General features: G+C 22.0%; 1 protein-coding gene across 1 annotated transcript; it reads right to left on the bottom strand.

The window, feature by feature from the left end:
• Positions 1 to 7,465: 7,465 nt before the first annotated feature.
• LOC127290660 (uncharacterized) lies at positions 7,466 to 10,219 on the bottom strand. Its single transcript, XM_051319398.1, has 6 exons — positions 9,926 to 10,219; positions 9,473 to 9,681; positions 8,955 to 9,096; positions 8,591 to 8,673; positions 8,303 to 8,450; positions 7,466 to 8,021 (listed from the first exon to the last, which is right to left on the bottom strand). Exons 1-6 carry the CDS (start codon positions 10,126 to 10,128, stop codon positions 7,751 to 7,753), a joined length of 1,056 nt encoding a protein of 351 aa, XP_051175355.1. The 5' UTR covers positions 10,129 to 10,219; the 3' UTR covers positions 7,466 to 7,750.
• Between the last annotated feature and the right edge of the window lie 5,433 nt (positions 10,220 to 15,652).

A 15,652-nucleotide genomic window follows, 5' to 3' on the forward strand; every position in this document is an offset into this window, starting at 1 on the left:
GAAAAATTATTATTTCTTCTACGAAAAAAAAAAGAAAATCGAAGAAAATGAAACATGACAAGAATTATAGAAATTTTCACGTTAAATAATTTGTGCATTTTTGGCACACAATGTGGTCCCCCCCCAAATAAGGCCCATTTTTTATTTATTATAATAACTTATATTAAAAATATTTTCTAAAGCCCTTGCTAAAGGCCCAATATTTGTATATGAATGTAATAAGGCCCAAAATATGCATAAGGCCCATTTTAAGGCCCAATAATTAAATAATCTATTTATTAAGAAAATTATTATTAAATAATTATTAGTGCCCAATTATTTATTTGTTTGTTAATAATTACAATGTTTACATATAAATAAGGCCCAAAATGAGAAAAATTATTATTTCTTCTATACGAAAAAAAAAGAAAATGAAACATGACAAGAATTATAGAAATTTTCACGTTAAATAATTTGTGCATTTTTGGCACACAATGTGGTCCCCCCCCACATAAGGCCCATTTTTTTTGTTGTTGTAATTACTAATATTAAAAATATTTTCTAAAGCCCTTGCTAAGGCCCAATATTTGTATATGAATGTAATAAGGCCCAAAATATGCATAAGGCCCATTTTAAGGCCCAATAATTAAATAATCTATTTATTAAGAAAATTATTATTAAATACTTATTAGTGCACAATTATTATTTATTTATTTTTTTTTTTGTTAATAATTACAATTTTTACATATAAGGCCCAAAATGAGAAAAATTATTATATCTTCTACGAGAAAAAAAAAAAAAGAAAATGAAACATGACAATTATAGAAATTTTCACGTTAAATAATTTGTGCATTTTTGGCACACTATGTGGTCCCCTTCCCCCCCCCCCCTACTCCTTCTTCATCATGTAAAATGGGTCAGTCCCAATTTTATGCCTTTATAACCCGTGCGTTGTGCCATTACGAAAAAAAAAAAAAAATTCCATTCATCTTTCCTCACACAGGTTCAGAAAAATTTTACTGTGAGATGTGTGAACCATTCCACATCTATTGTTAATTTAGAGAAAAATTTAAAGTCCATCTTTCCTCAGCCCCCCCCCCCCTTCTTTTCTACTATTGTAGTCGATCTCCATTTGGTCCTCGTGACACACTTTTTCTTGAAAATTTTAGGGCCACTAGGTCTTTGGGCTACTGTGCTGATGGACACATTTGGCAATTTACGCCCTTCTTCTTCTTACGCCAAATATACAAACGGTTTTGACATTCTTTCAGTTTCTTTATTTTTCATGAAAAAGGGGCCTTACCCTCACACAGACGGACAAACGGACGGACAGACAGACAAGATATGTATATATATACAAACAGAGAGGGAAAATGTGACTCACTTATTGGAGAAAGAGAGAGAGAGAGAGAGAAAAAATAAGAAGAGGTGAGGGAGGGGGAATTTAAAATAGCTACCGGTGAGAAGGCCCCTTTTTTTTTTTTTTTTTGTTTTGTTTGGGAAGAGGCCCAGATTTACTGCCATCAAATTTTGGGAAATGAAAACGAGAGAGAGGTGGTGAAATTTTTCCTACTGTGCGGCCACGCGACTCTTTGGCACAGATAATGCTTTCCCTTTTTACCACCACTTCTATTTTTCGGGTATGAGGCCCAGTAACCTAAAAACAAGTGGGGGGCCTAATTTTCGTATAAGAGAGAAAGAGAGAGAGAGAGACACCCCCCGGGTATATATGTTTTAAAATGGGATTTTGACTGAAAACAGAATTTTTGAATTTTCAGAACAATTTTTTTTTCTTCACAATGTCTCTGTATGTCTACGTCAATTGATGTCCTGTTGTGACACTGTCAAATTGAGATGTTTTTCAAAATGTTTGAAAATATATATCGATTTCTCACTGAAATGGATGACAGGAGAAGCGTGTCTCAGTTTTTGGCAGAAAGCTATATTAAAATCATTTTAATATTTCTGAGAAATTAAAATTTTAAATTTTAAATTAATATATTTACTCTTGTATTGAGAGGACAAGTTTTTTTTTTTATTTTTAACAATAGAAGAGAAATATTGGATTTTTAATAGAATGTATAATTTTTTGGTTATAGTCTAGTTTAATGGTTTTGTGTATATAGAAGAATGTCCTCTTCGTTTGAGAGGAATTCATTTTTATTCTAAAAAAAACGAATATTTTTTTAGTATAGGTAGTATAATTCTTAATGGATAATAGTACAGTATGCTTTAGTTCTTAGTGTATAATAATGTAGTTTTTCAATATAAAAGATAGTCCTCTTCGATTGAGAGGAATGAATTTTGTTATAAAAAATGAATATTTTTTTAGTATAGATAGTATAATTCTTAATGGATAATAGTACAGTATGCTTTAGTTCTAAGTGTATAATATTGTAGTTTTTCAATATAAAAGATAGTCCTCTTCGATTGAGAGGAATGAATTTTGTTATAAAAAATGATTATTTTTATTAGTATAGATATAGTATAATTCTTAGTGGATAGTAGTATATAATAATGTTGTAATTATTATATAACAATATAGTTTTTTATTATAGAAGAAAGTCCTCTTCGTTTGAGAGGAAATAATTTTATTCTAAAAAAACGAATATTATATTTTTAGTATATATAGGATATATAGTATAGTTATTTTAGTACAGTTAAACATAGTTTTTGATATATTACAGTAAAGCGTATAGTATTAGTTTTAGTATACAGTCCCTCTTCGTTTAAGAGGAATGGATTTTATTCTAAAAAACGATTATTTTTTTTAGTGTAGGTAGTATAATTCTTAATGGATAATAGTATAGTATGCTTTTGTTCTTAGTGTATAATAATGGAGTTTTTCATTATAAAAAAAAGTCCTCTTCGATTGAGAGGAATGAATTTTGTTATAAAAAACGATTATTCATTTTAGTATAGATATAGTATGTATAATTCTTAGTAAATAATAGTATATAATAATGTAGTTTTTTAATATAGAATTTAGTCCTCTTCGTTTGAGAGGAATTAATTATATTCTATAAAAACGAATATTATTTTTAGTATATAGGATATATAGTAAAGTTATTTTAGTACAGTTAAACATAGTTTTTGATATATTACAGTAAAGCGTATAGTTTAAGTTTTAGTATACAGTTCCTCTTCGTTTGAGAGGAATGGGTTTTATTCTAAAAAATGATATAGATAGTATAATTCTTAATAATAGTACAGAATGCTTTTGTTCTTAGTGTATAATAATGAAGTTTTTTATTATAAACAATAATCCTCTTCGATTGAGAGGAATGAATTTTGTTATAATAAACGATTATTCATTTTGGATATAGTAGATATAGTATAATTCTTAGTGGACAGTAGTACATAATAATGTAGTAATTAGTATATAATAATGTAGTTTTTTAATATAGAAGTTAGTCCTCTTCGTTTGAGAGGAATTAATTTTATTCTAAAAAAACGAATATTATTTTTAGTATATATAGGATATATAGTATAGTTATTTTAGTACAGTTAAACATAGTTTTTGGTACATTATAGTAAAGCGTATAGTATAAGTTTTAGTATACAGTTCCTCTTCGTTTGAGAGGAAAAAATTTTATTCTAAAAATTGATTATTTTTTTTAGTATATAGGTAGTATAATTCTTAATGGATAATAGTACAGTATGCTTTTGTTCTTAGTGTATAATAATGTAGTTTTTTATTATAAACTATAATCCTCTTCGATTGAGAGGAATGAATTTTGTTATAAAAAACGATTATTCTTTTTAGTCTAAATATAGTATAATTCTTAGTGGATAGTAGTATATAATAATATAGTAATTAGTATATAATAATGTAGTTTTTTTAATATAGAAGTTAGTCCTCTTTATTTGAGAGGAATTTTATTTTTAGCATAAAGTACACAGTAGTTAATTTATTAGTACATAGTATATTACAGTTTTTAGTATACTATTTGCATAGTTTTTAGTATATTACAATTAAGTTTAATAAAGATTTTAAGTATAGCGAAGGATAGTCCTCTTCTTTTGAGAGGAATAAATTTTATTATAAAAATCGATTACTATTATTAGTACAGAGTCTAGTACAATTATTTAGTAAAGTATTTTTTTTTATTTTTAGTTCAGAATAGTATATAGTTTTTTTTTTTGTTTGTTTAGAAGACAGTCCTCTTCATTTGAGAGGAAACAATTAATTTTAATATTTTAATTATAAAAAAGAGAAATACAATTTTTTTATATATGTAGACATGTTAGTTAGTATATTAGTATAACCATATAGTTTTTATAATATTCTAGGTTTTAGAGTATAGAAAATAATCCTCTTCATTTGAGAGGAATAAATTTTTTTGTTAAGAGAGGAAACTCATTTTTATAGTATACAACACAAGTATAATTATTTAGTAGATTATAATATAGTTCTTTAGTATATATAAAAAGACTTTACTCTCAATTTGAGAGGAAAAAAAATGGAAATCCTCTCAAACGAAGAGTATTATATATATATACACGTTTAAATATAAATATTTAGTGATAAATTATTATAAAAAATAACAATAAAAATGAAAAATTATGATATTAAAAATAATAATAATAATAATAATAATAATAATAATAATAATAATAATAATAATATTAATAATTTTGCGAAAAAGTGATGACGTCTGTAATAAATAATGAACTGATGAGTGCTACCGGTCTTTGCGGCTAATATCTTTTGAACTTAACTTTTCGATCGCCGAAGAAATGACTCGGCAAAATCTCGAATCTTGTTTATATATATATATATATATATATATTATACCTGTATATATTATATTTTTAAAAAATCCGCCCTGAGAAAATCTCATTCTGACAAGAATGAAAATTCCATATCGTTTTAACAAAAAAAAGAAAAAAAAAACAAAAAAGAAAAAAAAATTTTGAATACAAAGTTAATTCTAAGACTTCCTGTATATGTAAAAAATCATAGTAAAAGAAAAAAAAATCTCAAATTAAAAGGAATATACTTTACTTCTTAATTTCCTTTTTTTGTTCCTCTTAAAACGAGAATATTTCATAACATTTTTTTTTCTTCATTCTAGAGAGGATATTGAAATAATATTTATAATTAAAAAAAAAATTTTTTTTTTTTAAAGTTACCTCTTTTTTTAAAATGAAATTTATTAATTCCTCTATAAATGAGAATATTCTTTTAATCAGTAAAAAAAAGACAGTTGTCTGCATATTAAAATAAATTTGCAAAAATTATAATTTCAGTGTTTTTTTGTAAATTTTTTGTGTTGTATTTGCAAAAATAAAAAAAAATTAAAATCCTCTTAATTTGAGAGGAATATTATTGTGTAAAAATTAAAAAAAAATTATAATTTCAATGTGATGCAAATTTCTTTTTTTTATATTATATTATTAAAAATTGTAATTTTTAATAAATTAAATTTTTTTTTTTAGATAAAAAAAATACCTCTTAATTTGAGAGGAATATTCTTGTGATTCGTAGTAAAAATAAAAAAAAAAAATAATAATTTTAATATTTTTGCAAATTTATTTTTTTATATCATATTTATGAAAAATTGTAATTTTTTAAAGAGAATTAGATTTAAAAAATCCTCTTAATTTGAGAGGAAATATATACTTTTTAGTAAAAAAAAAAAAAAAAAAATCGGAAAAATGAAAGTTTTTTAAAATTCATTTTTGTTTTAATTTAAACGAAAAGTCTCATTAATTTGACAAAAATAATTAGAAGAAAGAAAAATCCTCTTAATTTGAGAGGAAATAATACTTTTTTTTTGTATATTATAAAAAAAATTCGTTAATTTTCTATGTTTAGTGTTTTTTGAAAATTTTTTTTTCTTTTATTTCAAAAAACAAATTTTAACAAAAATTAGTTAAAATCCTCTTAATTGAAGAGGAAATTTTTAGTTTTTAATTTTCTTAAAATAATGATTTACAGAATCAATTGACTTATGTCGCGTATAATAATAATAATAATAATAATAATAATAATAATAATAATAATAATAATAATATTTGACTTCTTTGCTGAAAAAAAAACCGAAGGGCAATAAAATAAAAAAAGAGAAAATTTTGTGGTGAAAAAAAAAAATTTCAAAATTCACTATTTAATTTATATGCAGCTACCGGTTTTTTTTTTTTCTCTCTCTCTCTCTCTCTCTCTTCTCTGTGGAAAAACTAAAATTTTATAACTTTCCCAATATAAAATTTACAAGACCTTGCGGGTTTTTCTCTTTCGTTTTGCTGGTGAACGTAGAAAAGAAATTTTTGCCCCTGTGACCCAGTAATGGGTCCAAATTGTGTTGTGCGCATTCATTGTTCAGTGATTTTCAGCAAAAATTTTTGAATTATGACACAAAAATTTTTTTTCCAAATTTTTCTTTTTTTTTTTTTTTTTTTTGTCTACGTATACACTAAATATTATATACAAAATGATTTTTAAGATAAAAAAATTTTTATGATAAAATAATTCAAAAAAAAAAAAAATCTTGTTTTATTTTTTAAAAAATTCCAAAAAAAAAAATACTTTTTAAATTAAAATTTAAACAAAAATAAATTTCAAAAAAAAATATATATATTTAACTAACTATGTATTTAAACAAAAATTTAATAATAATAATAATAATAATAATAATAAAATTTTATTTAAAAAAAAAATTTATTTTATTATTTTTTAAAAAATTAAAAAAAAAATTTGTTAAATAAAATTTAAACAAAATTGAATTTCAAATATATATATATATATATATTTAGCTAAGTATTTAAAGAAAAATTTGAATAATAATAATAATAATAATAATAAAAAAATTTTAAATAAAAAATTTTAGTTAAAAAAATTTATTTTATTATTATTTTCTCTCTCTCTCTCTCTTTCTCAGTGTGAAAAATAAAAAATGGAATTTGATGGAGACAAAAACGAAATTCTAAGGGGCCCATGGGGTACATTGTCAAAAATTGTTCCTTCTCAGAATGAGAAGGACGTCATGGCTGACCTAATTTATTTTCAGTGACCTTGAGAGTCTTGAAAAATGTTGTTAGAGAATTTTTCCATTTTTCTGAATTTAACATTCATTACATTCTTGAAATGCCAAAAGATTTTTTTTTTTCATTTTCTTTGATTTTTACAACCAAAAAAAAGTCGATTTTTCAAAAAGCGAAAAAAAAAAATTGTTAATTAATAATTATTTTTCTTCAATTTTATTTTTTAAAAATTAGATTTTTCAAAAATAGATAAACTTTTTATATTAATACATTTTTTATATTTTATGTTTTCGAATTTATTTTCGATTTTTTATTATTTTTTCTATTTGTTTAATTAATTAAAAAAAAAAAATTAATGATAAAAAAAGGAAAAATAATAAGATGAGAGCGTAAAATTAAAAAAAAAAAAAAAAAAAGACAAACATTGGAGAGCGTTTATAAATAAATTTTCCAGTTTAACAATGTTGACCTTGATTTTCTAAAGTAAAGTGCAGTGACGAACTTTGAGAAATTTTTTTTTATTTATATTTTTTTTTCTTCAAAAAATAAATAAAATAAAAAATTTTTTTTTTTCTGTTATTTTTTTTTTATGGGCAGATATTAAAAAAAAAAATATTTTTGAAAAAAAATCTACATTTTTGGTTTTGAAAAACTATTTTTTAAAAACTGGATTTAAGAGCAATATTTTTTTGAAAAACAAAAAAAAATTTTTAATTAAAATTTTTTTTTTTTTTTTTTTAAACCGGAATTAAGTTTTTTTTATAGGGCAGGGGGGGGGAGATTTTCAAAAACTGTTGTAGGACTCTTTGACGAGACTTTTTATCCTGGGAAGTTTACTTTTAAAAATTGACCTCCATCCCGAACCGTGAATTATTTTTTTCATTTCCAAATTATATTGTCCCGGGCATGGACGAATTTCCCTGCAACCTAATTTTTTTTCTTTCTCAAGCGATTTTCCAAATGCGCAATTATTATTTTTAACTATTCTCGTTTGTTTTCGATTTTCCAATTCATAGTGATTCGGTCCTGGTCCAATTGGTTCCGATTTTGGAAAACTGGACCAAAAAAAAAAGAAAATTTAAATTTTGGTTTTTTTAAAAAAAATGTTTTTTATCAAAAAACTATTTTTTTTTTTTTTGATAAAAGATTATTTTTTTGTATGAAAAAAAAATAATTTTTTTTGTATTAAAAAAAAAATAAAATTTTTTCAATATTTAAAAAAAAAAAAAAATAGAATTAAAAATTAATTTAAAAAATTTTAATAAAAAAAAAAAAAATAATAAATAAATAAATTACGTAATTTTTAATTGATGTAAAATAAAAAAAAAAAAAATACCGTGGATTTTTGCCAAAAACACCTTTAAAATGATTTGATTTATGAAATAATTTTTCAATTTCGCCGGGCAATTTTTTTGGCCAATCAGAATTTTCGAAAATTACTGGAGCGATAAAATATCCCTTTACAGTTGAATAATCCCTGGGTCCTAATTTTAAAATTCAATTTTTTTTTTGTTTTTAAATAAATAATTATTTATTAAATAAAATATAAATTTTTTTTTTAAATTTAAAAAAAATTAAAAAATTAATAAAAAAACAATTTTTTAAAAAAAAATTTAATTTTTACCAGTAAATAAATCATAGGGTCCTCGTTTACCAGTTTTTTTCTCAATAAAACTATCCAAACTATTGGGATATTTAATCTTGTATCTGCAAATAATAATATTAAATTAAAAAAAATTACCTCTGGGAAGAATCGAACCCTGATCATTCGCATACAAAAAATATTACGTGAATAAACGCCATCAGCCACGACTTAAATTATTTTTTAATATAAACGTAAATTTTTTTTCTTTATTAATTTCTCTCTTGTTTATAATATTTTTTTTTTTTTTTTTGTCTTCAGAACTGAATTTTTTTCGAATTAAAAAAAAATTTAGAATTTCCTTCTTTTTTTTTTTTTAGAAAAAATTATAATTTTTTCTGTTTACCTATTTGGGGCCAATGAAGTGGATTTTATTTTTGGAATTCTCGGGGCCAATCCATCAAATTCAAAAGTTGGCAATTTGGAAACACCTTGTTTTTTCTTATTTTCAATGAAATAATAAGGATTATGATTAATTCCAACATAACCTAAAAATTTTGAAAAATTTAAATATAATTTGTATGCGAGCAAAAGAGAGAATTTTTTTTTTTTTGTTACAATAAAATGAATATTGAATTAAATTAATAAAAATAAAAATATAATAATTAAAATATAATAATAATAATAATAATAATAATAATAAAATTAAATAAAAAAATAAATAATAATTAAAATAAATTTAAAAAATAATAATAATTATAATTATAACAAAAAAAAATAATAAATATTCAAAATAAAATAAAAAAAAAATAAATTAAATAATATTTAAAATAAATTTTAAAAAATAATAATTAATAAGTTTTTATTTTTATTTATTGAATTAAATTAAAATAAAATAATTTTTTTTTTTTAGTTATTATTTACCAGGACCAGGAGTTGAGAATTTGACTTTCTTCAAAAATCGTGACGTTGTTCCAAAATCCAAATTTTTTTTCACACTTGAACCAGTTTTATTTAAAAAATTTTCTGGCCATTGTACAATATCATAGGAACCAGGACCGATATTATTTTTTAATTTTGAAATTTTTACAAATTCTCCAAAAAGCCGTACATTATTTTCTCTATCTTTTTTTCTTTGACATTATAAAATATTATTGAATTATTATTATTATTATTATGATTATTATTTTTATTATTAATTTAAATGAAAAAAAAAATTATTTTCTCGAACCGTTTAAAACTTTCATTATTATCATTAATATTATTATTATTATTATTATTATTATTATTATTATTTATAAATTTTTTTAAAATTAATTTTCTTTATTTAAAAATTAATATTAAAAATATGAAAAATAATTTTTTTTTTTAAATTACCTAGTGACAAAATTTTTTTGTTTAAAAATTGGAACAGTTTTACAATCGTTTGAATTAATTGGAGTTATTTTGCAAAGAGAATATGAGCCAAATTGTAAATTTAATTTTTCATTTTTATTTGAAGGTGGAAAAGATTTTTTTGATTTTTGTGAATTTTTCTTGTGTCGCCATCTGTAGACATCGCGACGAATTACAAACACCATATTTTTTTTTTTTAACTCTCGTTGATAATAATTTTTTTTGTTATCTTAGAATTTAGAAAAAAAGTATCAAAAAAAAAAAAAATTTTTTTTGGTTAAAACAAATGATTGTTATAAATAAAGTATTCTTTTTTTTTTTTTATTAAAAAAAATAGTTTTAATTTTTAAAATAATTTTAATATAACAAAGTGTTGCCCTCTAGCGCTGTAATTGCTAAATATATCCACTGTCGATAAATTATATTCTACATTATCGACTTATTAATTATTTTTTTTTTATTTATTTACACAATTTAAATTCAATTTAGAAGTATTAAATTATTTTTTATTAAATTTTTTTTTTTAGTGATTTTATGGTAATTAGATAAATCTTTGTAATTTTCTACTTTATCATATGAGGATAAGTTACCGACTTACCGACAGTGGAATTATTTTTTATTTCCCTACTTTATCATCGAAAGAATAAGATATATAAAATAAAATATAAATAAATATAAAATATTTATATTATTATTATTATTATTATATTTAAATATTTATTTATATAAAATATATAATAATTATAAAATAAAATATATCTTTACAATTATCTACTTTATCTTTATGTGATAATAATTATTTATTAGTAATTATTATAATTAATTAATTAATTAATAAGTAATAAATAATAACAATAATAATAAAAATATTAAAAAATAATAATAAATAATAATAAATAATTTTCATTAAGTCTTTGCATCTTCATAATACCATCTAGAAATATTTATCCTACAATGATAATGTAGATAATTGAAAAAATTTGAAAAAATAATTTTTTTTTTATTTTTTTGTCAAAAATTCTTACAAAAATATTTTTAAAAAAATGTATATTCTATTTTAAGTAAATAATTTTTCTTTCTTTTCATTACATTTTTGGCGGGAAAAAGAAATATATTTAAAAAAAAAAAAAAATTTGGATTGTAAAAGAAATTTTCAATTTTGGTAATTTGAAAAAATGATTTTATCACTTTCTTTTTCTAATTTTTGACCAAAGAAAAAATAATATGTCAATGAAGTTTTTTTTATTAAAAAAAGGAAACTTAAGAAATTTTTTTTTTTTTTTGCAAATTTTGATAAGGACATTTATAAGTAAAGTTTCGTGTGCGAGACATAAGATAATATCGTAGGGTGGATATTAACTACTGAAACCCTGCCTTAGACACTGGCTGTCGATCGACTTCCGGTTTCTGTTTCCCTTTTCCGGAAGACAGTACGACAATGATGAGGCGTGGTCTTGTGTCGCTAAAAATAGAATAAATTCACTTGGCGTTGAGAATTTCAAAAGACTGTATGATTTTTCTTTTTTTTTTTCTTTTCAACTTTGGACAAAAAAAAAAAGAAAAATTAGTGAAAGAAAAAGAAAAAATCAAAAATGAAAAAAAAAATTTAGAAAATTAATAAATTTGGTTTCAATAACATTAGAATAAGAAAAAAAAGAAATAAAATAGTATATAACAAATCTAAAAAAAAAAACAAAAATGGCATAAAATGGCACAAGTGAATTAATAAAAAATGGCGCAAGAAAATTAATAAAAATGTTATCAACAATAATTGAACAAACAAATATACTTATTAAATGGTATAAAAAAAAAAATTAAAAAAGGTACAAAAATGGCACAAAATGGCACATGAAAATTAAATAATGTTCTTCAATGACAATATTATAGTATAAAAAAAAATTGTTTTAAAATACTGCAATATAGATGAATTTAAAAACAGGTACAAAAATGGCACAAAATGGCACAAGAAATTTAAATATTCGATTTCAACAATATAACAAAAAATATGTCTTTAAAATCGTATAAATTAAGTTAAAATATTGACGATCCTAAAAATAGGTACAAAAATGGCACAAGAAATTTAAAAAATGGCACAAAAAAATTAAACAATAGCACAAAATTTTTTTTAAAAAAATGGCACAAGAAATTGAAAATAAATAGTATCAATGACAAAATAGAACAAAAAATACTCGAATAAAATGGTGCACAATAATTTAAAGTGAACGATTCTAAAAATCGAAAAAGAAATGGCACAAAATGGCACTAGAAAATTAAATAATCGAATTCTGCAAATAATGAAAAGAAAAAAATACTAATAAAATGATATAATATGATGCAATATAGACGAGTCTAAAAATGGCACAGAATGGCACAAGGAAATTTAAAAAAATATACTCAACAATGGGACCAAATAATACATAAATATAATGGCATAAAATAATTCAAAGTGGACGATTACAATATATACGAACAAAAATGGCACAAAATGGCACAAAATGGCACAAAAAATTAAAAAAAGAATGGCACAAGAAAAATAAATAATTGAATTCTGCAATAATGGAAACAATAAATAGTAATAAAATGGTATAATATGGTGCAATATAGACGAGTCTAAAAACAGAAACAAAAATGGCACAAAATGGCACAAGAAAATTAAAAAAAAAAATGTTACCAAAAATAGAACCAAATAGTATACCAATGTAGTGGTATAAAATAATTCAAAGTGAACGAATCCAAAATATAGTGGAAAAAATGGCACAAAATGGCACAGGAAAAATTGAAAGATTGGCTTCGCTAATAATAACAAAAAAAAAATATATCAATAAAACCGCAAATTATATAAAATGTCAAAAAGAAAAAAAATTGGCAAATAGTGAATTTTTTTTTCATAAAAAAAAAAAACTACTCAAATAAATTTTACTTTTGTTTAATGTCAGGAAATTTTTCTCGATATCATTTCATCTACCGTTTTCAAGAAGAGAAATGTAAATTTGTGTAATGTATAAAGTCGAGGACTTGCTCAAGGGGCTCAAATACAAACAGCCTGGGGATCGTGTGATAAACGTTAAAGACTCAAGAGGGCACTATATATATGAAAGGGGGAGAGAGTAAGTTTATGAAAGTTTTGTTTCTAAATATTTAGTTACTGGTGTGTCCTAATCGTGAGAGTGAATGAGAGAGTGAGAGAGAGAGAGAGAGACGATTCATATAATTAAATTATTAAGTAAACAAAACAGTAGTCAACTAATTAATTACTTTTCGTAAGGGTAGGAGAGAGAAAAAACAATTTTTATATTACCACCAAAAATTGGTAGTAATACATTATTTTTTTTTTAAACAAGGTTTTTTAAAAACTGTATTTTTTTGCTTTTTCTTTTTTAATTGTCAATAAAGTGGTGTAAAATAATTTAAATTGTACGAATAAAAAAAAAATAAAAAATGGCACAAAATGGCACAAGAAAAATAAAAAAATGGCATAAAATGGCACACAGAAATTAAAAAAAAAAATAATAGAAAAAAATATAGTAATAAAATGGTATAAAATATTTACAAAATAATGCAATGTGGACGTAATTAAAAATGGCACAAAATGGCACATGTAAATTTTATAAAAAAAACTTTTTTTTTTAACAACAATAGAATAAAAAATACAACAATAAAATGGCGTAGAATAATTTAAAATAGGCGAATGTAAAAATGGGTAGAAAAATGGCACAAAATGGCACAAGGAAAATTTTTAAAAATAGTATCATTAACGGTATAACAAGAAATAAACCAATAAAATAGTATAAAATAAGTTGGAATAGTCGAATCTAAAACAATGTACAAAAATGGCACAAAATGGCACAAGAAAATTGAAAAAAAAATTTATTAGCAATAATAGAATACAAAATACAACAATAAAATGGCGTAAAATGATTTAAAATGGGCAAATATAAAAATGGCACAAGAAATTTTTTTAAAAAATTGGTATTAGCAATAGAAACAATAGAATAAAAAATACAACAATAAAATGGCGTAGAATAATTTAAAATAGGCGAATGTAAAAATGGGTATGAAAAAATGGCACAAAATGGCACAGGGGAAATTAAAAAAAAAAAGTTTTAGTATCGATATAACAAAAAATATACCAATAATATAAGTTGCATTGGCCAAATTTAAAACTAGGTATAAAAATGGCACAAAATGGCACAATGAAAATTTTTTTAAATAGTTTTAGTATCGATATAACAAAAAAGAAACCAATAAAATAATATAAAATAAGTTGCAATGGCCAAATGTAAAACTAGGTATAAAAATGGCACAAAATGGCACAATGAAAATTTTTTAAAATAGTTTTAGTATCGATATAACAAAAAAGAAACCAATAAAATAATATAAAATAAGTTGCAATGGCCAAATCTAAAACTAGGTATAAAAATGGCACAAAATGGCACAGAAAAAATTTTAAAAACCTCTTTTAACAGTAATGTTAAAATTTTTTTGTATATTAATTTAATTAGACAATTCATTATTATTAAAAATAAGTAAATACTAAATATAAATATAATAATATATACAACAACAACAATAATAATAATAATAATAATAATAATAAAAATAATAATAATAATAATAAAAATAACAATAATAATAATTTAAATTCTAATTTAACAAAATTAAATTTTAAAAAAAATTATTAAAATATTTATTTATTAGAACAAAAGAAAAATCCTCGGCAAAACAAATCTGATTGAAGCTGAAAAAAGTAAATAAATAATAAAAAAAGAATGTTATTTTTCTATAAAGACAAGAAATTGCTTTTTGATATTTATAAATATATAATAATATCTTGGCAAAAAAAAAAAAAATAAAAGTCGGTTTTAGAACTCACTTTTTTTTTGGCAAAATTTTATTTATAATAGAAAAGATCGTTGGTTTAAAAAAAAAAATTTCGTCAATTTTCAAATGTCGTCAAAAAATCAGAGATATAAGAAGTTGAAACATAACATAAAATATGAAGGACTTTTTTCTTTTACTGTTTCTGATCTAAAGTGGCTTTCTCTCTCTCTCTCTTTCTCTTTCTTTTGCTATACGTTAAAAATAAAATACGAAAATAAAATCGTCGAGAAACGCAAATGTTAATCAAACAATAAATTATTTATAAAAAATTTTTATTTTTTTAATTATTTTTAATTTACGCTAAAAAATTTAGTTACTTTTATTTTTTTTTTGTAATTTTTTTTGTTTTTTGAAATATTTTTTTTTTTCTTTGTTTTTTGTAATTTTTTTTATTTGATTTCCATTTTCTTGTACTTTTTCGATTTTTGTTTTTTTTTTACTTTGAATTTTTGTTGTATTTTATTTTTACTTTTTCAATTTGTTTTTTCAACTAAAAAAAATCAAAAAGAAAAAAAATCAAATACTATCCTTTTTCACCTTCACCAGAAAAAGTCTGAATTTTTTTCGGCGGTTCAATTTTCTCTCTTGAGCCTCTAAAAAAAAAATAAATAAAATAAAAAAATAAAAAAAAATAAAAACGAAACGATAATAAAAAGTATAGCAGTGGGTGAATTGGTGGTCACAAGGAGCAATTCTTTCGGACACTATATATACACACACACACCTTATCGTGTGGCGAAGACGGTGACAATTTATGGAAACCTTCCTCCACTTCAGAATCAAAATATATTTCTTCCCGTTAACGTTCTGTAAATGAGAAAATGTGTT

Source organism: Leptopilina boulardi, unplaced genomic scaffold, assembly GCF_019393585.1.
Source record: "Leptopilina boulardi isolate dan_hultmark-lab unplaced genomic scaffold, ZJU_Lbou_2.1 LbouV2_78, whole genome shotgun sequence".
NCBI classification, from domain to species: domain Eukaryota; kingdom Metazoa; phylum Arthropoda; class Insecta; order Hymenoptera; family Figitidae; genus Leptopilina; species Leptopilina boulardi.

Coding starts and splice junctions, on each gene's coding strand:
- LOC127290660 (XM_051319398.1), bottom strand. CDS start 10,128: ATGGTGTTTGTAATTCGTCGCGATGTCTACAGATGGCGACACAAGAAA. Junction 9,097..9,472: donor ATTCTCAACTCCTGGTCCTG/GTAAATAATAAC, acceptor CAAAATTTTTAG/GTTATGTTGGAATTAATCAT. Junction 8,451..8,590: donor ACCCTATGATTTATTTACTG/GTAAAAATTAAA, acceptor TTTTAAAATTAG/GACCCAGGGATTATTCAACT.